This window comes from Camelina sativa, chromosome 2 (assembly GCF_030686135.1).
Source record: "Camelina sativa cultivar CO46 ecotype springtype chromosome 2, ASM3068613v1".
In the NCBI taxonomy this organism is placed as follows: domain Eukaryota; kingdom Viridiplantae; phylum Streptophyta; class Magnoliopsida; order Brassicales; family Brassicaceae; genus Camelina; species Camelina sativa.
The window spans coordinates 9,316,993-9,339,825 of record NC_141881.1 but is presented as its reverse complement, the minus strand read 5'-3'; the positions used below and the strand labels follow the sequence as shown (position 1 = coordinate 9,339,825).

General features: G+C 32.8%; 2 protein-coding genes, 2 long non-coding RNA genes and 1 pseudogene across 7 annotated transcripts; 4 read left to right on the top strand and 1 right to left on the bottom strand.

Annotated features, from left to right (window-relative positions):
• Positions 1-397: 397 nt before the first annotated feature.
• LOC147948348 (uncharacterized) lies at positions 398-2,308 on the bottom strand. The gene is made up of 3 exons (XR_015577837.1): positions 2,035-2,308; positions 777-940; positions 398-692 (listed from the first exon to the last, which is right to left on the bottom strand). It is a non-coding gene; the product is annotated as an uncharacterized LOC147948348 (long non-coding RNA).
• On the top strand, positions 2,244-6,521 carry LOC104707147 (WD repeat-containing protein PCN). Of its 2 annotated transcripts, none has more exons than XM_087481022.1 (11): positions 2,244-2,746; positions 2,900-3,043; positions 3,132-3,441; positions 3,537-3,600; positions 3,703-3,816; positions 3,898-4,060; positions 4,325-4,466; positions 4,646-5,229; positions 5,331-5,512; positions 5,604-5,864; positions 5,970-6,521. In XM_087481022.1, exons 1-11 carry the CDS (start codon positions 2,588-2,590, stop codon positions 6,301-6,303), a joined length of 2,457 nt encoding a protein of 818 aa, XP_087337148.1. In that variant the 5' UTR covers positions 2,244-2,587; the 3' UTR covers positions 6,304-6,521. The 2 variants fall into 2 exon arrangements, with proteins under 2 accessions (XP_087337148.1, XP_087337144.1); XM_087481018.1 differs by having other exon boundaries at positions 2,410-2,746; positions 5,967-6,521.
• A 2,240-nt stretch (positions 6,522-8,761) lies between these two features.
• Positions 8,762-10,661, top strand: LOC147948347 (uncharacterized). Of its 2 annotated transcripts, XR_015577827.1 has the most exons (3): positions 8,762-9,073; positions 10,000-10,067; positions 10,616-10,661. It is a non-coding gene; the product is annotated as an uncharacterized LOC147948347 (long non-coding RNA). The 2 variants fall into 2 exon arrangements; XR_015577830.1 differs by lacking the exons at positions 10,000-10,067; positions 10,616-10,661 and adding an exon at positions 9,297-9,448 and having other exon boundaries at positions 8,814-9,073.
• Positions 10,662-15,469: 4,808 nt separating this feature from the next.
• LOC104722256 (glycine-rich RNA-binding protein 10-like) lies at positions 15,470-16,634 on the top strand. 2 transcript variants are annotated; one of them, XM_019234765.2, is made up of 3 exons: positions 15,526-15,652; positions 15,726-15,770; positions 16,129-16,634. In XM_019234765.2, exons 2-3 carry the CDS (start codon positions 15,768-15,770, stop codon positions 16,417-16,419), a joined length of 294 nt encoding a protein of 97 aa, XP_019090310.2. In that variant the 5' UTR covers positions 15,526-15,652; positions 15,726-15,767; the 3' UTR covers positions 16,420-16,634. The 2 variants fall into 2 exon arrangements, 1 of the variants encoding a protein (XP_019090310.2); XR_002034828.2 differs by lacking the exon at positions 15,726-15,770 and having other exon boundaries at positions 15,470-15,652.
• A 2,215-nt stretch (positions 16,635-18,849) lies between these two features.
• LOC104750767 (uncharacterized) lies at positions 18,850-19,205 on the top strand (annotated as a pseudogene).
• Positions 19,206-22,833: the final 3,628 nt, after the last annotated feature.

The window sequence follows — 22,833 nt, the reverse complement described above, 5'->3', positions numbered from 1 at the left end:
ATTACTTAATTAAAGCACACAAACATTTTATTTAATTAATATATAGTTTAATGTCCAAATTTATTTCATATATTCTTAATCAGATCCTCTTTTAATTTGTGAAAAATTGTTTGCAAAAAATTGTATCCATTCACAGCTTGCCACATCAGCTTAGAACTGAGCCAAAATCAGTTCTACATCAAGAACTAAAAAAAGTGTTTAAAACCACTATTCATTATTTTTCTATTTTTTTTGGGCTAAGAACACCCCTCATGTTCTCCCTATAAGGGCATCTTTATAGGCAAAACAGTTTTTGGTGTTCTTAGATTAAATATATTAGAAAAATAATCTAAGATCAGTAGTTAAGATCTTTTGCTAAAAAATTAGTTATAGGGAGAACATGTATAAGATCTTAAAATTTAATAATATAATATTATTAAACATATTACAATTATAAAATCTAATAAATTTGGTATATAATATTAGAATTAAACTTATTACAATTATATAATATTCTTAATTATATTCTTAAACTTACAAACTTATAAATTATAAAAGAACATTTAAAACTGTGCTTTGTAGCTATGCTTTGTAGTCACGGAGAGCATTCTCAAACAATTTCAAGGACCTCTTTGAGTGAGCATCAGCGACTGCTTTCATGGCATCCAGGTCAGGGCCAACGTACTGGAGTCCAGCCTTTGAGGAGATTATTCCTGCAACATCATCAATGAGAAGTGAAGTTTGCTCTCCAGCAAGTCAATGTCGACCAGAAGGAGCTTATCATCTAATCTCCTAACCTCTTTAACCAAAGTACTCAACAGCGCCAAAGCTTCAAGGTCCTCTAAAACTTGGTACAGTATGGAAATAGCCTCAGAGCTGTTGGCTTCTTGAGCCAGAGAAATCGTCTCTGTGGTAGCAGGATATGTAACCATTGTGGTGGTTTTTGTGCAAACTCAAATCCCTGCAACATTAAGCGCCATAGATATGTTAAAATATTTATCTGATCAGACTTATTCCTACTATGTAGATTCACATCATTACAAAAAAAACGAACAAAAGGTATTGATACAATAACAATATAATCAGAGTATCACTGTCCTCTGTATATATGATCAAGACAAGCCTAGAGATCTAACACATACAAAGCTAAAACGAGGCAAAAATAAAGCAACACAAGAGCTGAATTACGAAGCTTAGTTCAGTAAGATGTGAATCACAGAGACAAAGTTCAGTAATTTACTAACTATTCAGTTCGAATCATCTACTTATAAGATCCATTCAATTACCTACCAGCATCGGAATCTGATTGTCTCCACTAAGGTAAACTAAATCGAACACAGCTAAACCCTAGAACTATCGAGAAAGAGAGAGAAGAACCAGATTTGATTTTATAAGAAATCCAAACAATACGAATACCAAAAACCCAGAAGTTAATAGATCTGATGACACAATATCGAAGACAAAGAGAAATACACTGAAATTTCATCCCAATTTGAGTAAAAGCAACAGAATAAGCTGCATTCACATCGATTTCAGTGTATTTCACCATCATAGTCAAAGCCAAAACCATCAAACAATAAAACACAATGATCATAGACATCGAGCCAACCAAACCAATAAACCACAGCTTTTAGAATGAGTAAACCCCACAACGACGATAAACACAATAACACAAACAGTGACAATGGAAGTAATAAAATTCAACCAAGAAGTCCTCTTTGTTCCACTCATGGCAATACCATTAGCAACTAAAAGCACAGCAATAGAAACCGGAGCAAGAAGATCAAACCCTTTAGCAAAGGAATCGACTTTAATCCGAAAATAATTAGAATCATTCTTGACCAAACTACCTAGATACGAAGACCATGACCTCCCTAATCCAGCAGCACCAACGATAGCCTCAAGCAATATATTCCCAGCAGCAATAAAGGTTATAAAATCCCCTAATTCAACCCTAAGATAAGAGAAAGAGCTTCCAGCGACAGGAATCTCAACTCCAAACTCAGCATAACAGAGTGAGAGCAAAGCAGAGACACTTTTGGCCGGAATACTAACCTTAGTTGGCGAAGATGTAGAAGTCGAAGCTTCGCCGTTTTCTCTCTTTTCATCGCAAAACCTATATGCGATTTGGAAGAGGAAGAGAAATGAAAAAATTTCTCAGTTGCAAAAAAATTGTTTCCAATCAGAAAACAACACGTCACACAAGAACAACCCAACAACAGTTCTGAAATAAGAACATGTTTTACGATCTTAGCATACTTTTTAATTTTTTTCAAATAAAAAAAACCTAAGAACACCCCTAAAAATATACCGATAAAGATGGCCTAAAGATGGTCCTGTTTTTAATAAATTAAATTCAGACCATTTAAAAAATGGCCTAAAGATGGTCCTGTTTAGGAATATAAAAAATGGAAGGGTTCCGGTCGGGTCGGATCAAGTGCGGGCGACCCGGATCCGTTTTTAATTGCCGCCCCCATAAGGTCCTTAGGTAAAAAACCCTCAAAAACCTAATGCTTCTTTCTTCTTCGCCTCCTCCTCTTCTTCTTCTTCTTCATCTTCATCTCTCATCTCCGTCTCAGGGAGAGTGTTCACTTCCCCTTCAACCGTCATGCTTGAGTACCGTTGCAGCTCCGTTGACTGGAAACCATCTCCGGTGGTAGCCCTAGTTAACAGCGCCGACGACTCTCAAGTCGCCGCGGCTCGCGAGGACGGTTCTCTTGAAATCTGGCTCGTCTCCCCCGGCGCCGTTGGATGGCACTGTCAACTCGTACGTACTCTACGGTTTCCTCTTTGGAAAAACCCTAGTTCTTCTCTTCCGATTTAAGCTATTCTTTTAGCAAAAATCGAATTGGATTCGTGAAGTATGTCGAGTTGATTTGTGTTTTTTTTTTTGGTTTTTTATTTTAATTTCCGGGGTTAGACTATCCATGGCAATCCAAATTCGAGAATCTCGTCTCTTGCGTGGTGCCGTGCTGGTTCTAATGGGCTGCCTTCTGGTCGTCTGTTTTCTTCTAGCATCGATGGCTCCATTTCTGAATGGGATCTTTTCGATTTGAAGCAGAAGGTTTTAACATCTCTCAATGTCTCATACTTCAGGTTCTCTTATTTACAGTGTTTTTTTTTGTCGTATTTAGATTTTTGTTTAAATGCAGATTGTGCTGGAGTCAATTGGAATCTCAATCTGGCAAATGGCGTTGGCTCCGGTTAATCTACCCTCAGTTGATGTAGAAGGTAAAGCTAAAGAGATTGAGAATGGATACTCGAGTGAGAAATCGAATGATGAGGAAGAGAGTGGTGGAAGTGAAGAAGATGATGATTCTGACTCTGATGAGTTTCATGAGCTAGTATCAGAGGATACAGATAGGCTCCTTGCTGCTGCTTGTGATGATGGCTGTGTGAGACTGTACCGTATCTCTGACTTTGACAAGTTAACTTACTATAGATCATTGCCTAGGGTTAGTGGTGAGACATCTTCACCACCCCCTTTCACTATTATTAATAATTTCCATTCTCTATCTTTTTTGTTTACTTAGCTTTATGGAAATGTATCTCTGCAGGACGTGCTTTAAGTGTAACATGGAGTCCAGATGCAAAGAGGATATTTTCCGGTGGCAGTGATGGGTGAGTTTGATAGATTTCATTAAAGATCTATGTTTATATGGATAGGTAGGTGTTAATAAGTTATTCTGAGTAACTTTCTTCTGTGGCAACAATCATTTGTAGGCTGATAAGATGCTGGGACGCAAACTCCTGTCAAGAGGTATACAGAATTACAGTTGGTCTTGGAGGACTGGGAAGTAGTTCTGAGATCTGTGTTTGGTCACTACTTTCTTTGAGGTACATATGATGATAATGTTTGACTTTTAACATTGTTTGCTTTTATATTTCTTGTACTGAGGATATATATTCTTACTCTAGGTGTTCAGTTCTTGTGAGTGGAGACAGTACCGGAACTGTACAATTTTGGGATAGTCAGTTTGGTACCCTTTTGGAATCACACTCTAATCACAAAGGTGATGTCAATACCCTTGCAGCAGCCCCCAGCCATAATCGAGTCTTTTCTGCTGGTGCGGATGGACAGGTAAATGAAATTACTCGAATGCAGTAATTGTTATAGAATAGATTTAACCGATGATTTTTAGAATGTAGTTGATTATGTATCAGATTATCAAGGTTAAATCTATTTTTTTGTTGATTGGAATTATTACTTTTACTAGGAACAAATACTTTGACCAATTGTAGAAATTAGAAATATGTATCAGAAGAGTGCTTTTCTCAAATGTTTCTTATGTTTTTTTATTGCAATGGTTTTCAACATTCTACTTCTCTGATCTCTTATCTGTAGGTTATTCTTTATAAGCTCTCCGGTAGTACTAACAGTTCTCAAGAATTGAAACCTTCTCAGAAATGGGATTATATTGGTTATGTAAAGGCTCATACCCATGACATCAGAGCTCTTACAGTTTCTGTACCAATTAGTCGAGAAGGTAAGAGTCACATTGAGATTATATTATTCAAAATTTTTAGGATGTCCTGTTATATATGCTCTGCAATCAAATTTCTTTTCGGATGCATACTTTAGCCAATAGACACACCCACCCACATATATCTAAAAGCTGGTGGGTCTTTAGTTATTGAATCACTACTAAGTCCCATTATTTTGCAGATCCTTTTCCGGATGATATATTGCCAGATAAAATAAGTCGTAAACATCGCAAAAAGGGAAAGCCAGTTGACTTTACTTATCATAAATGGGCTCATTTGGGTGTCCCGATGCTTATTTCTGCTGGTGATGATGCAAAACTTTTTGCATATTCAATTCAGGAATTTACCAAGTTCTCTCCACATGATATATGCCCTGCGCCTCAGAGAGTACCCATGCAAATGGTACATAATTCGGTGTTCGATAAGACTTCTCTTCTCCTGGCTCAGGGTATTAGTACTTTAGATATTCTTCGACTTAACGTAAGCAGTGATTCTAGTGGACGTGCCTCAACAAAGTCATTGGTTCGTGTTAAGAGTAGAGACTCCAGGAAGATCATATGCAGTGCAATTTCTAACACTGGATCACTTTTTGCCTACTCCGACCAAATCGGCCCCAGTCTGTTTGAGTTGAAGAAAAATGAATTTGTAAAGAGTCCATGGAGTGTCAGTAGAAGGCGACTTCCTGAACTTCCATTTGCGCATTCCATGGTTTTCAGTTCAGACTGCTCTCACCTAATAATAGCAGGGCATGATAGAAGGATATATGTATGTTGCTGGATTTGTGCTATTAATCAGTAGTTCTCATGTTTGAATTATGTGTATTGTTTGAATTTACCCTAACTTCTGTATCATGATTTTCTTGGCAGACTATTGACATTAGTAGTTTGGAGCTAGTATATACATTTACACCATCTCGAGAGGAGCATGATGACGAAGCTCCACCAAAGGAGCCTCCGATGACAAAATTATATACCAGCTCAGATGGTCAGTGGCTAGCTGCTATCAATTGCTTTGGGGACATCTATGTATTCAACCTGGAAACACAAAGGTTGGAACTTGGCGAAGCCTTGCTTGCTTAACTCCAGCTGATTGTACTTTTGTATTGACGTTTTTATTCTGATGTTGGCTTTGATTGACAGGCAGCACTGGTTCATATCAAGGCTTGATGGTGCATCTGTTGCAGCTGCTGGTTTTCATCCTTGGAATAACAATGTGCTTGTGATCTCAACCTCCTCGAATCAGGTCTTTGCTTTTGATGTTGAGGCTAGACAGTTAGGCAAGTGGTCGATGCTAAACACATATGTTCTGCCAAAGAGGTATCAAGAATTTCCTGGCGAGGTAATTGGACTCTCATTCTCCCCGTCGCCAAATTCATCGTCTGTGATAGTTTACAGTTCCAGGTACTGGTTGCACTATATAGCCTAGTCAAACTGCAATCTACACTTATATAAAACACACATAAACATCTATAATCGTAAAACTTCATATTTTTATTTGCATAGCAGGGCGAAGTGTTTGATCGACTTTGGAAAGCCTGTGGAAGAAGATGAAGAGAATGGGTTACCAAATGGCAATCTGTCTAAAACGCTAGAAGGTAAACTTGTCAACATGGGCTTGAAAAAGGGGAAGGGTACAAACCGAAAACGTAGGTTAGAAGAGTATCAGTTGGAGGGTAAGAGTAACGAGAAGAAGAACTTTGAAATATTACCCTCAAAGCATCCAGTTTTATTCGTGGGTCACCTTTCTAAAAATTCGATCCTGGTGATAGAGAAACCGTGGATGGATGTCGTCAAGAGTTTGGATACTCAACCAGTGGACAGACATATTTTTGGAACTTAGAAGACTAAGGGATTTGTTTGTCTGAAGAAGATGGCCAATGACCAATTTTTTGTTTGTCTGGTTTGAGGATACACCAAGTAGAAAGGCCGATAGAGATGTGGAGTTTGAAGAAACAAACTGTTCTACTTTTCTTTCTTTTTTCCCTTTTGTCTTTTTAACTATTGATGAATCCAATATGTTGTGTAATGTCGCCTCAGGAAATGAATTTTGTTTCAACATTAGTTGTTTTCTTTTGACACCCAGTTTGGGTCTGAATTTTTACATTGCAAAATCGATCAAACACTGTTTAACCTTTTGAAAGGTTCATCTAGAAAACGGTTAAAATCAACTTTAATTATTTGTCTTTTTTTATACTTAAACTTCAATACCCTGCAAATAACAACAATCTGAACTGTTTTAAAATTTAACTTTGTTATCTAAACTATATAAAATGTTGTCAATTTCAACCTCTGTTCGAACACTGTTGAGTCAGACGGTCCGTGACATCGACGTAGCAGTGGGAATTACCAAAACTACGTCGTTTTGGTCATTTTTGAGTGTGTTGTAGTAAAAAATGATCAAAAATGAAGTTTCACAACACACCCGAAAACAGACTCCAATACTTGATTTTTTTGTCAAACGCTTTGTTTTTTACCACAACATACCTAAAAATGATCAAAACAACTTAGTTTTGGTAATTCCCATTGTCATGTGGATGTCATAGATCGTCTGACTCAACATCGATAACTCTGATTTAATACTGTTCGAACATAAGTTGAAACTGTTAACATTTTATATAGTTTAGCGTTACTCTGCGTAATAGAGATTTTATTCCATGATGACAAAAAAAAAATAGTGACAGATTAAAGTTAATGTAGTAGCAGATTCATAATTTATTTGTTTACACTACGAAAAAGCCATAACTATTTTTTCTAAATTACGATTCTAGAGTTTGTATCTAAACATTTATTTGATGCGCGTGTACGGATGTAGCTACATGTGATGAAATGAAACACATACTCACACGCTTCATAGATGTATATATACAAAATTAGAAAACTAATTATAAAATATATAGTTACAAATTTTGATTTACATGTGTATAATTTTATTATTTAAATAGTAACTAAGGTGAAAACTGTTGAAACAATTTTTTTTTGATCAAGCATGCATATATTAATTTTTGATCAAGCATGTACGAATTGTTCTTGATCAAGTAATTGTGATTTTTTTTTTTAATTTCTTAAGATTATTAAGTAATTTATATTGTTATTTTTTCAATTTTCAGGAAATAGTTATCATCCAAAAGACAGTGAACACATAATTTCAAAATTTCAGTGGTAAGAAAATAGCTTTAAGTCATATAAAAATAAAAATAAATCAATTGGTTAAAAATTTATAAAAGATAAAAAATTTAAGTTTACAATTAACCTCATTCAAAATAGGAATAAAAAACAAAATATTTGAAAGAACGTGGGAAAAATATCAAAATAACTGATTTTGATTTTATTTTCAAGTGTTATCTAATTTCATTTGAGAAAATGTCAAAAAAACATCTATACTATTAAAGCTGAAGTACTCACTAGACTCAAATTGGACTATGACTTTGTTTTGGTACGTTTTTTATTAAAAATAATTAGAGAATCACTTAATTTAATTAAATTACCCTATAGTTTCGATTTCACTAAATGACGAAAATACCCCTTGCTCGCCCACTTAATTACCACCGGGTCGGGACGCGGATACTCTTTAACCCGGTAATAGAAGAAAAAAAATCCGCCGATCTGTTTGTACTCCAGATTGATACTATTCGGATCGTGTATTTGGTTTGATTCAAGAACTAGGACCGGACCCGCGCTACAGTGCGGGGAAATATTTTTGTGTTGTTAAAGCTGATAAATAAATAAGATGTTATAGTATCTGTTTATTATACTGTTTCTGTTTGTCCTATTTGCTACTGTTGTTAAAAGCCGATTAAAATAGAGCAATTTTTTCTTTGTCAATATTTTAGATTTTGTACACTATTTTTTTGAAAATATTTGATTTTATTAAAATGAACAAATGTGAAAAAAATATATAATCAAACAGGATATAAATAGAATAAAATAATAATTTACTTAAGACGGGTTGTCAAAACATAAGTAGTCGAAAATTATTTAAAAGCTTGTGTTTATTAATACTAATATGTAAATAATAATATGTATTTGTTTTTCTATTCATCATATACATAGGGAATGTATTCCCCCAATGTGCTGATCATAGTATATATAATTAATTTGTAGTTTATGACTTTTAATTGTGGTTTTGCAAAATGTGTTATAATTTTTGAGTAACAGAAATTAGGCTATATTTTTAATTGCTACACTTAAAAACAATTGGGTCTCGGTTTAACTTTTTGGAGAATTTCGATGTGGGCTTTAATTTGTTGGCCTTTTTTGTAAGATTTTTTTTTAAAACTTTGTCTTGATATCTGAAAAATGAATTGTTTTTCTTTCTTCATTTATTCTACCCAAGAAAACACCTAACGTTTTATCTTCGTATTCGAACCGATCAACCTTAGAACCCTTAGATACTTCGTGAGTTTTGACTCTCGAATTACAGGGTATAATTCAATTCATTACTTCTTCTTTCCACAAAATCTTTTTGAGAAAACTGTTAAATCTGAAAAGGGGAGAAGCAGCAATTAGTCGAAGCAATTCAGTGTGTTTATGGGGTTAAAAAAATTGTCAACCGTATGATTCAGTTTTGACCCACTAGTTTTTCGAACCGGTTAATCAATTCAGTTAAGTTGGTAAGTTGATTTTGATTTTGAATTGCTTTTGTTTATATTGTTTTAATTTTATAGGTCCATACTCATTACCAATCCTGAATTCTGAATTGCTTTTCCTTTTGCTTTTGAATTCCGAATTGATTTGGAACCAAACCTTAAGTAGTGGATCTTTAATATCTTTATTTATTTATTTTCCATCTTAGTTATATTGGTAATGGAAAAGTTTTTCTTGGCTAAGATGCAGTTTGTGCTCTATGATGCTAAGTACGAAATAAGCAAATTATACAGGTGAGGAAATAAGCAATTAAGCAGTTTTTTCTAGATTCTCGCTGGTGTTATCGAATTATCGGCAAAGATAAAATTATAAAAATTCTAATATAATTTTAATTTGTGACTTCTAGCGTAAAATGTGAGACTTCAAGTGAAAACTGAATTCAAGAAACTCGGTTACGTTGATATAAAAACACTAACAGAGCAACCATTGCCCTTGTTAAAGAAATATACGATGTTGCACAAGTTTTATTATAGTTAGATAAATATATATATATATATATATATATATATATATATATATATATATATATATATTTATGCTGTATATATGTAGTAGATACAATAAATTGAGCTGGAATACAGTATATGTTGGCATACAAATGAAATAAGTAATTGTTTATACGAAGCTTATGAGTTACACAAAAGTCGAAACCAAGTAGAAACGTTTATACAAAGCTTATGAGTTACACAAAAATCAAAAATCAAAACATTGTAGCAACGTTTATACAAAGCTTATGAGTTACACAAAAAACAAAAATCAAAACATTGTAGCAACGTTTATACAAAGCTTATAGTTACGACATGTATCATGTAACAATTAGGACAGAGGAGTCACCGATATAGGAAAAGTTCACCCTGTTTTGAATGGTTTGATGGACATAAATCTTTGATAGGAGTGATTGCGGCAGTCATTGGAGAAGGTTTTCTAATAGGAAAAGGGATGAAGCTAAAAAAAGGGATGGTGATTGAACCTTTGAATAGTACAATCCTATTTATAGGTAGAGTTTACGTATCAAGAATTAGGTAAAATTTTATTTGTATATTTTAGGGTATATTCTTCAGATATCCAATTAATGACAATAATGATATTGTTTATAGATGTACTTAATGGTCGATTTTCAGTATAATTCGAATTAAGAAATCTAAGAAAGCGATTTTGGTTGTTTTCCAAATTTGCTAAAGAGATTGCTATCTTAATTATGGGCTTAGTTTTCGTGATAGGGAGGTAAATTAGTATTTGGAATCTTTTTAGTATATTGATGAGATTGATTAGCGTAATGATTGGCTTATTTTACGTGATAGTGCAGTAAATAAGTATTAGGAAAATAACCATATCTCGGCCAATGTCTTTTTTAGATGGTTGTAGCCCATCAAACAGAATGGAACCCATTAAAAACCCAATAAAAACCCACAATTTGTCAAGATATATCCGACTATCTAATTTCGGGTATGTTTTGAAATTAAACCCGACTCAACAAATACTAAAGTCACATTTAACCTTTTATGTAGTTGTTCTGGTTGTTGGCGTGAGGGGCATTTTCGTTTAAAGTGTAAGTTGTACTTCTCTTTTACTAATATAGGGATAATTATTTCTGTCGTCAAACAGAGGTATAATCCCTATAAATAAGGAAACTGGTATCCGAGTATTTAATAGCTTCAGTAATATCAAATATTAACTACTATCATACTTAATCCCTATAATTATTACAAATATTAATAATAATGAGAAATCTTTAATACTTATGGATTGTGACTTTGTTGCTTCCAAAATAATTAATAGACTAGATAATAACCCGCGCTGGTAGCGCGGAGAATTTTTTTTATTTTGTTATTTGTTAATATTATGTTTATGTTGTATTATTCATTTACATGTTATATAATATAGTACTATATGGTGAATTCTTATTCATATTAAACTACTAATATATAGGCCTCGAAACTACTACCGATACCCTTATTGGACCAGTTTTTCGGTTTGTATCCGTCCCGAAAAAAGGTACCCGCAGCTTTAGGGTCGAGTGAAGGGTATAATAATTATATTATCCATGAATAATGATTGAGTATCGGATATTAATTTAATTTTTGAGCGTCTCGTTACCCGTCTCATTACCCGTTTTATTACCCGACTCATAAATACACGTTAATATTTTGTAGAATAATGTTACTAGCGTGAGGAAATATTTATGTAAATTTGGATTTGTTTGTTACAAAATAATAGTAGAAAATTTATTAATTCTATACATTTTATAAAATCATATATTTAATTTACTTATGGTCATACTCTGATTTCGACCCATAGTTGGTACTACTATTTTGGTTTGGTGCAATATCAAATTCGTTAATTATATATTTGGTAAAGCCAAAAAAATCCAACAAAACATGTATTGACCCGTGATTTGGTATTACAAATTGATGTGATCGTGTTTAGAGATCTTAATATACCAAATTTACAAATTGAAGTTATTGGTATAACATGTTGTATATTAACTTTATAGGTGAAAATTATAATTAGGTTATGTATATTATCAATATTATACACTTAGTATTGTTTATATAGTGAATATTGTGTATAAACAATTAAGTTTTAGCCAATTAAATATTTTGTTATTATTTCCTAAGATTTATGAAACAATAAATAGAGTTTTATTATTTTGTAAACAAATCTAAACTTTTCTTTTGTTAGTTATTAGAATAATTAAAATATAATAGCATTTTGTAATATGTCACATTAGAACTGGTTAAATTTTTAACAACATAGCTTAAATAAGTATATAGATATATTTTAAAAATATAAACAATGTTGTATCCTAATTTTAATATATATTTGTTATTATTAAATAATTTAGATATGTAAATATTTAATCTTAGTTTTATAAATAAATTTAAGTTTTATAATTTTCTAAAGAGTTTGTTATTGTTTCCTAAGATTTTTGAAATAATAAATAGAATATGTTTAATTATTTTATTACGTAATTTCGAAATAATTTTATTATTATTTTATTAAATAATTTCGAAATTATTTTATTAATAATTTTTTGTAATCTAGTAAATTAATAATTAGTATTTTTTTGGATAATCATTTTCAGGTTACAACAAAATAATATTAAAATTCTGTTATTATATTTTGTATTAAAATACAGTGTCATTTTGTGTAATATTTTACAAGGAGTAGGGTTATTTGTTTAAAAGGTTGCTTAAATAAGTATATAGATTAAATACGAAATTGTATATAAATGTAAACTTATTTGATTTGCTTTTATATTGTGAGATATTTACGGAAACAACAAATCAAACTTAATACAATTAAATAAATAAAAAAATCATCATTTAGTTTAGATTTTTCAATATTTCCTTAACGAAATTATAGTAATTAATTATGATTAGGATAAATGGAAAGAATAAAAACGCAGAAATTATATATATATTCAGTTGTAAACTAATTTACAGAAAATGTGTACTGTATATCCCGCATTGACTAAATATTTTGGAATATGGTTCATAATCACTATAAATATATGACTAATATGTTTTGAGTACAAATGAGCAGGAAGCATGATTTATCAAGTATCCAAATTTAACAATTTAATTTGGTTCTATATTTGAGCATATTTAAACTTTTAAAAAGTAAACATATTATAATGTATTTACGTTTTTTTAAAAAAGTTTAAGAGATTATAAATATTTAAATTTTTATAGAATGTTTAAATTATTATAAATATTTGAACTTCGTCGAAAGTTTAAAATATTACAATATATTTAAGTCTATAAAATATTTAAGTAATATTAATATTTTTACTCTTAAAAATTTTAAAATATAAAAAAAGTTTGAGTTAAACCGCAAAACAGGTATTTTATCAAACTATAAATTAAATTGGTTTTTTTAAATTTTGCTGAGATTTGATATATCAAATATTATCTTCTAAATGATAACCTAAATATATCTAATCTCACTATAAATACAATGGTTTTTTAATTATACAATGGTTTGTGTAGCCGCTGTTTGTTGTTGTCATCTTGATTCAGTAATTACTAGGTTTTAATCAGGATAATTTTTTTAATTAAAAGATTATTTGTTTATTTGTTTTATTCACTATTTAAGATTTTATAGTTGTATTTTGATGGTTAATAAAAACTAAGATTAAGATTTTAAATTATATTTATTTGTTAATTTTGATCGTTTCTTTTTTTTTATTAATTTATTTTGGCAAACTTCCAGATCGTTTCCTGTTCACACAATTTGTCCATTTTCCTTAGGTTGCAGTAAAAAATTATATAAGAATGGAAATTGAACAATCGCCGATTCACTTCTCCAATGGTAAATCAATTGAACTGAAACACCTAGTAGAAAAATCTAGAAAGAACGTGAGGTACTTACGTTGCTATGTACATACTGAAAGTTCAATCTGAAAATCTTCTTCTTCTTCTTATAAGTTCTAAAGCCACTTCGGATAAGTCTAGAGTTAGATAATGCATTCCAAAACATGCTATTTTATGTGGTAGTTCAATGTAATTACACGTCTATAGCATCCATACAAATATTTTACTTTGACTGAAGAAGTTAGCATACAGTCTTCTTTACTTACAGTTGTCACCTGCAAATGAAAAAACAAACCAAAGAAAAATTTCAAAATCAGTACTAATCAAAAAAATAAACAAATAAAATTTTATGTCAAATTTGCAGCTTCAAAATCTCAGAAAAAAAAACCAATCCATCCTCTAATCCTCCAATCATATGTGTATCGATAATAAATTTAAATAACTGTTTACTCACCCAAAAAAAACAACCATTAGTGTTGCACCAAAGATATAAGTTAAGCTACAATGGATTATGGTTACATTCTCTTGATCAGTCTTTCAAACATTTACCTTACATCGATGGTGATCTCATCAGAAATATGAGACCAAACAAAACCCTGCAAATATATCCACACCCAAACATGAAACATGAACCACCATAGTAAAAAATCAAAACCATAACCATTCCCCAAAGCCAAAACCTGTAGATTAAGGTGACATAGAAGGAAGGAACCGTTTCCGAATTCACTAGAGAAGCTGCAAAATCCAACGTACAATCAAACTTAGGTAAAGCCATAGAAAAGTGAAAGCGATTCATTCAACTGAGAAAATGATAGGAAATAGGCTTAATTTGTTCAAACCAGATGCATAGAGGAATTGCATCGGTGATGTGCCCATTGATTTAGTTATCACCGAAATATTTATAAAGAATAAATAGTCCCATTGATTTTATTCAAATTAATCTTTAAAAATTTAGATTTTTATTATTCAATGTTAGCATTAAACACAAATATTTGCTATCATAATCAGTAGAAATCTGACCGACTTTGGGTTATTTGATTGCAAGCACAATAAATCTAATATATTAAAGGAAAAGTTGAAAAAGTTCACAGCCAATCTCATAAAAATTAACGTCGTTTACTGTTAAAAAAATTTCGGACAAACTTTTCTTCTCTATTTAGGTTGCTGAAAAGTATCACATTCATCCTCAGACTTAAGATTACTAATTTGCCATTAATGAAATTCAAATCTGGAACTTTTTACCCTTTTTCTAAGTTTTAATTTTTTAAAAATAAATAAAAAACGAAAGTTGTTTTACAAAATTGGAAATCTAATATATCTATATGCAATATCTCTCTTTAGAAAAATGGAAGATAAATATTAAAATATATTACGAATATTCGTTTAGAGAAATTTTTTGTTTTTAAAAATATTAAAATGGTAAAGATAATTATGACGGTTTTTCTTCTAAGCTATATATATATAGAGGCTCAACCAAAACAGTAGAAATCAGATTCATTAAGCTAAACATATAGTTTTGAGAGTATAAATTTTTTGTATTATTTTGGTTCTAATGAATCAACTTTACTATTGTATGATTTTGATTTTTTATTATTTATCTTGATGTACTATTGATATGCTTTGGTGCTTTGCATGAATTAAATTTCATGCTGCTATAAATTTTAATTATTATGTTGAATCATATCGAAAGTTTTACTCATTTTGTACTGTTTGTTTGTGTTTTAGGTCTACCTGTCATGGACCATGGGTGTTTTTTTTTGTATATCCAAAACAAGATTGGACGAATGAGTTGATGAAGCAAGCAAAAAAATCAAAGCGGTAAAGTATTATTAGTAATTATATTTATTTGTTATTTGTTTTTTTTGTGGTGATTGTTATTTAATTTTATTTTCTTGGTTAAACATGTTTTTTCTACAAACAAAGGAGCAAAGACAACTTTTGGTAATATATCTTGGTCCTTTATATGGTTCATCATATTCTAATTTTTGTATTTTTGTTTTTAGTGGTTGTTTGAAAGTCAAGATCAAGCAATCATAGACTTTGTCTATAGTTTTTCCATCTTTTAAAACATTTATGTTGTATTATTTTCTATATTTTGTTTTGTAGTTTAGTAATTTGAAATAAACTCTTATATGTAACCTAATACATATTTTTTTTGTTTCAGTTGAATTCTTGGATGATCATTACTCATAATTGTGGATCTACAAAATTGAATATAATGAAATTCAGGTATTAGTCTTTATTAACCTGAATCCTTAATTTTTAAAAATAATATTGATGCTAATGTTTTTTTTTCTAATAGTTATACTTGCAGAAAAACTATGGTGGGTTTCATGAAAAATTTATGGTAATTTCTAAAAATTTGGATTTACATATTTTTACAAATAGATTTAAATTATAATTTTGTTTATTTTTTTGAATAATAATATAATATGTATGTCTAATAATTTGTTTTCTCTTAAATTAATAGAAAGAATAAGAAATTCTAATTATAATTCTGTTTGTTTTGGAAAATAGTATAATCTTTGTGTCTAATATATTATTTACTCCTCTTGAATAATTTTGTCCCATCATACGTTCATGTTCTTGCTTTTATGAGCTTTGAAATCGATCGATTTTGCTTTTTTCATCGTGTTTTCTAACAAAGTCTTCTTCGATTGGCTTTTTTGCTGATTTGTGTGGATCTGTTTGATTTTTCTTTACAGATCATTAACGATCGTGAGACTGGAAGGTCAAAGGAATTCGGATTCGTCACCTTCAAGGACGAGAAATCCATGAGGGATGCTATTGAAGAGATGAACGGGAAAGAGCTTGTTGGCCGCACCATCACTGTGAATGAGGCTCAGTCAAGAGGAAGCGGCGGCGGTGGAGGAGGCCATGGTGGTTACCGTATCGGCGGTGGTTATGAGAGACGTAGCGGTGGTTACCTATCTGGTGGAGGCGGCGGTGGCCGATGTGGACACGGTGGTCGTTGTGAAGGCGGTAGCGGTTGTTGATAATAATTGAGTTTAGGCTTATGTTATTTTATATAAGTATATTATTAAGTGTGTTGTAATGTCAAATGTTATGTGTAAACCGTGACGTGTTACGAAGCGTTGTTAGTGTAGGAAGTTGCAATGGTTGCTTTGTGTCTTTAGGAAAACTACATAAAGTGGATGTTTTCTTATTGTAAAAGTTGTTGAGAATAATTGAGAAGTTTTTCACTTTTTCATTCTCTGTTTTTTCTCTACTATACTTTGTATTTGAAGCAATGGCTTCTGGTGTAATACAAGAGCAGATCTTCAACATGGTATCAGAGCTTTATTGATTCAAGGGCCAGTGGGAAGCACAAAGAGAAGCATAACAAAACCTGCAAAAAAGTTCAACCAAAAACAAAGATCACGGCATCATCATTCAGCAAAAGATTCTTATGTTTGATGGAGAAACGATGAAATCGGGTGTGGATTAAGTGGAAGGCCATCTTAGTCAAGAGATAATTGTGGTCATTGGTGAAGACGATGTTCCGAACAAATCGACGCAATCCTACGCGTCATGCGAAGGGGTGCGCAATTGAAAAAAAACAGAGGAAGCGTCAACGGAGGCGTTTACGACTCTGTCAAGCACATGGCAATCGTGTCTTTTCATGGAATTAAGTTACATATGATGGTGTGTTCATTGCTCGGCCCCAAAAGAGAGGATTTTGGCTTTAAACCAGAATATGGTAAAATGTGGTGTAGCCGCCGCTGTTGAAAGCAAAACAAAGCTTATTAGTAGAAAGTGGTGTGGAGTCTGTGAGAAAGACGTTCACACGGAGAAGCTTCCTGTTGAATAAAACAGAGCAAGGCTCAGTGGCAAAAAGTGGTGGTTGAGTTTGTGAGGAAGACTACAACACGGAGGTAGTCACCTGTTTGGAAAACAAGGCAAAGCTACTCAACAAAAATAAGAGTTCATGGTGAAGACACACCGATTAGCAATTGGTTCAAAAGGCTCTTATCTTCTTGCAGCAAACGTTTGATGGCATCGTTGCTATCTTTGAACAAACAGAGAATGTATCGACTCTCTATTACAGAGATGTTAGGTACCTTGAAAGCGCATGTGAATCTCTTAAGTCCCGAGCAGAACGTATCAATGAGGGTGCGTTTTATGGAGAAAAGCTGGGTTCGAGAAAAGGAAACAAGCAAAACAATAAACGCCTTAGGAAGACCAAGAAATGGTGTGGCATGTGCAAAATTAACAGCCACAATGAGATAGATTGCTGAAGAAAAATGGAGCACAAGAGGATGCTTACCTCGGAGAAAAATGGAGCAAAAGTCGTCGGTTTTAAAGAAGTAACTGATGATGACGTGGAGAAGATTCACGTGTATGACGTCATGGAGACGTTATGGTGATCAATGGAAGACACCAAGCACAAGCACAAAAAGTGGATGCTTACCTCGAAGAAAAATGGAGCATAAACCGGTTGAGAAGATAACCGAAGAAGACGTGAAAAAGATTCACGCAAGAGACGTCACACATACATGAATGTGATGGTGATCAAAGGAAGACACCAAGCAAGAAAGGAAAAAGCTTACCTAAGAGAGAAAAGGGAGAAGCAGCCAGTTACAAAAAAGGGAGAAGAAGAAAGCTCATCTAAAGAAAAGTGAGCGGAAGAAGGTTGCAAGAACAGCAACAAAGACATGATGGAAGATCACGGGACAGACGTGATGAAAGAGGTCATGGAGAATTCAAACACAACGTGAAAGAGGTCACAGAAAATTTGAAACAAAAATGGAATGAATGAGTAGAAGAATTGAAGTGTGGGAAGCATTCGATCAAGAGGGAGGCAAGATGCCACTCTACGCTTTTGAAGACCAAAGTTGTGATGAATTAAAAAAGAAACGTAGTGAAGAGCAAAACTCAATTAAGAGGGACAGTTGTAAAGTCAAATGTTATGTGTAAACCGTGACATGTTACGAAGCGTTGTTAGTGTAAGAAGTTGCAACGGTTGCTTTGTGTCTTTAGGAAAACTACATAAGGTGGATGTTTTCTTATTTTAAAAGTTGTCGAGAATAATTGAGAAGTTTTTCACTTTTTCATTCTCTGTTTTTTCTCTACCATGCTCTGTATTTGAAGCAATGGCTTCTGGTGTAATACAAGGGCAGAACTTCAACAGTGGTTACGGAGGAGGTGATGGTGGCCGATGTGGATACGGTGGTCGTCGTCAAGGCGGTAGCGGTTATGGAGGAGGTGATGGTGGCTACGGAGGAAGCGGTGACGGTGGCAGTGGCTGGTAATTGAAGATAGTGTGGTTTGGTGCTGCTCTGTGTTTGGTTCAGATTTGGTTTTGTGTCACCCTTTTGGCTTGGTTTGATTCTGGGTTTAGGGTTTTGGGTTTAGGGTTTTTTACAAAGTTGTCTTCGATTGGTTTTTTGCTGATTTGTGTGATTCTCTTTGATTTTTGTTTACAGATCATTAACGATCGTGAGACTGGAAGGTCAACGGGATTCGGATTTGTCACCTTCAAGGACGAGAAGTCCATGAGGGATGATGCTATTGAAGAAATGAACGGAAAGAGCTTGATGGCCGTACCATCATAGTGAATGAGGCTCAGTCTTGAGGAAGCGGCGGTGGTGGAGGAGGCCGTGGTGGCGGCAGTGGTGGTTACCATAGCGGTGGTGGTTACGAGAGACGTAGCGGTGGTTACGGATCTGGTGGAGGTGGCGGTGGCCGAGGTGGATACGGTGGTCACCGTGAAGGCGATAGCAGTTACGGAGGAGGTGATGGTGGCTACGGAGGAAGCGATGACGGTGGCAGTGGCTGGTAATTGAAGATAGTGTGGTTTGGTGCTGCTCTGTGTTTGGTTTAGATTTGGTTTGTTGGTTGATAATTGAGTTTCAGAGTTGCAACGTTTAAGTCGTGACGTTTTGGTTTGTGATGTTTCATCCAAGAGTCACAAGTTCTAAGAGACACAACTCATTATGATGTAGTGTCTGTTTGTTTTCTATATAAATCTGTTCTGTTGTTGATGTATGTAACAAGTTTTAGTTGATCGAAGTTTATGTTTGTTCTTATCTTCAAAAAGAGACAAAGGTCTCTTACTCTGTTTTGTTATTCTCTTCTCTCAAAATTAGAACATGGTATCAGAGCTTATGTTGGTCTTGGAGCCTTTCAAGCAAAACAAAAATAAGAAAAATTCCGCTGCAAGAAGAAGAGAAAGATGGAGACAACAAACCAAGGGTGAGAAGAAGAAGAAAAGAAGATCGAAATAGGAAAAGATGGTGGTGACAAGAGAGAGTACTATCAACCTTCACAAACGTTCACAAACAGCACCATTATTTTCACAAGTAGTATGTGAAGCTCCAAAGGGATGAAAGAGATAGAAAATCTTCTCAAAAAGGCAATGGAGACCATAGATGTGGAGATGAAATTGTGAATGGAGAGTTCTGAAACTTTGTTCAACAATGTCTTGGTATATATCACAAGGATGCAAAGAAGACATCACTCGATGAAGTTGAGAATCAGAAGATTTTCTTCAACGGAACCAGACGGAGAAGCCATTGTTTGAAGAAACAGAGTATGACAAATTAGCAAAAAGTGGTGTTGAGTTTGAAAGAAAGACGTCAACACAGAGAAGCTGCCTGTTGGATGAAAAGAGCAAGACCACTCAAGAAAGGAGACGTGATGGTGTTCAAAGAGTGATACCAAACAATAAAGGAGGATGCTTACCTCATAGAAAAAATGGAGCAAAGGAGGATGCTTACCTCAGAAAAGAAAATGGAGCACTTTATGCTGATCAAAAGGAGACACCAAGCACTAAAGGAGGATGCTTACCTCAGAGAAAAATGGAGCATTTTATGGTGATCAATGGAAGACACCAATCACAAGTACAAAATGAGGATGCTTACCTCAAAGAAAAATGGAGCATAAACCGGTTGATAAGATAACCGAAGAAGATATGAAAACGTTTCACGCACGAGACGTCACAGAGATGTGAATGTGATGGTGATCAAAGGAAGTCATCAAGCAAGAAAGGATCTGCTTACGTAAGAGAGAAAAGGGAGAAGCAGCCAATTGCAAAAGACAATAAGAAAAGATTTCACTTAGAGAATAAGGAGTGGAAGAAGGTTGCAAGATCAGCTGATGAAGATCACGGAAAACACGGGACGTAACTCACATGGTGTAAGTTTGAAGGATACTTGGAGAAGGTTTGCAGTTAACAAAAAAAAAAGTGAAAAAAAACCATGGGTTCCAACGTGAGAAGTCGTCTATTTGTACGAAACAGAAGAAGGCTTCTTAGCAAAAAAGGTGTGATGTTTTTGAGAAAGAAATTCACACGGTGCAAAAGCCTGTTTGAAAGAAAAAGAGTCAGCTCTAACCAGATGGAGTCATGGAGAAGTGATGTCATTAATTACCTGGAAACAGAGAAGTTCATTAAGCACAACAAGGTTTGAAGAACGTTAAAGCAAGATTGGAGTTAGCGGGAAACTTAATTAAGGGGGAGTGTTGGTTGATAATTGAGTTTCAGAGTTGCAACGTTTAAGTCGTGACGTTTTGGTTTGTGACGTTTTATCCAAGAGTCACAAGTTCTAAGAGACACAACTCATTATGATGTAGTGTCTGTTTGTCTTCTATATAAAACAGATTTGTTGTTGATGTATGTAACAAGTTTCAGTTGATCGAAGTTTAAATTTTGTTCTTATCTTCTAAAAGAGACAAACGTCTCTTACTCTGTTTTGTTATTCTCTTCTCTCAAAATTATAACATGGTTCTGTGTCACCCCTTTGGATTGGTTTTAAGAAGTCGTCTTTGTCTAGAACGAAATGTTAATTTGCATGTTCTTCACTAAAATTATAAGTTTCCCCCTAAACCAGACTTGACGTTTTTCTTTTCCGATCAAAAATAATTTACTCGGTTGACTTATAATTAAGTTGACCGTATAGCATATCATCTTCATACCCATGTTTTGAAAATATTTCAAATAAATCAGTAATAAGTAACATACGTAACCAAACTAAAATATGGAACTATCAGCCGATCAAGCTTTATATAATTGATCGGAGAACGTTGATTGCACGATTTCAACCCTAACACATTATATATTTTTCTACATTTCCAAAGTGGAAAGTGATGATTACATCCCAAGGAAATTTTCAAATGTCTCTATTAACAAATGTGTGGAGGCTTATCGAATGTATACAATCTACATTTCCAGTTGGGAAGAAAGCAGATCAGAATAGTAGAACTATCGAGGCCTTTGGTTGCCAAATTTCATATTAACTCAAGAAGCCGAAATATTCATATCCCATTTAAAATTTTTAAAAATAGAAAATAAATATTAGAATATATTGTAAATATTTGTTTCGAGAAAAATTTCTATTTTTGAAAATATTAAACTCCTATAAATAATTATGAAAGTTTGACTTCGATAGAAGGAACTAAAAAAACTCAAGAAGATATACTACAAATATCTATTTAAGTTGAAGATATGGCACAATTTTCTATAATCTCGAAAAAATCTCATAAGGTTGCTACAAATCTCCGGTAAAAACAATGTTTTTTAGGCTAGATACTCCATCACTAAATGAATGAGAAAAGACTCTAAATAAGATAGAAGATCCTAACGATTATAATTAGGAGGAGGATCAAAGAAAACAAATTAGAAAAAAAAACTATTGAAAATAAACACGAATTATTTTTTTTTAAACAAAAATTAGAAAAAATTGGAAATCAAATATTCATATCCCTTTTACCATTTAAAAAAATGAAAAAAATAAATACTATAATCTATTATAAATATTTGTTTCGAGAAAATTTCTATTTTTAAAATTGTTATCAATATAGAGGCGCTCAGTCACAACATTCGATTCTAATGAATCGAATTTACTATTATGTGATTTTGATTGTTTATCTATAGTGAGATGGTATTGATATGCTTTACTGTTTTCATGAATTGAATTTCTAACTATAATTATAATTTTAAAATATTAATATTTTTTAAACTGATTTTAGCATGAATTTAAACCTATTTTTATTGCAGTCATACCCTAATATTTTGTCCACAAATGGTAAGTTATCTGATAATAACCTACAAATATTTTAAGTTATTTTTGTTAATTACTTTTGGTCGCGAATGCTCGCGGGTAACTCCTCTAACAATATTACTTTATGTTTATATTAGAAAATTTATTTCCGTTTCTTATTATTGAAAATTAAATCATAGCGTCTCTTTTGGTCAATTTTTTCCATTTACATTTTTGTTGGAATTCTTTTTAGTCTTGTAATTAATTTACTTTTTGGTTTGTTAAATTAGTTGAACTATTTTGTGAAAATATATTTACCCACAAAAAAGTATAAAAGAATTTAATTAGTAATGTAGTTTACCACAAAAAAAAATTTAGATAACAATTATTTAAAAAAAGTTTTTGCTCGCACAAGTGTGCGGGAAACTCCCT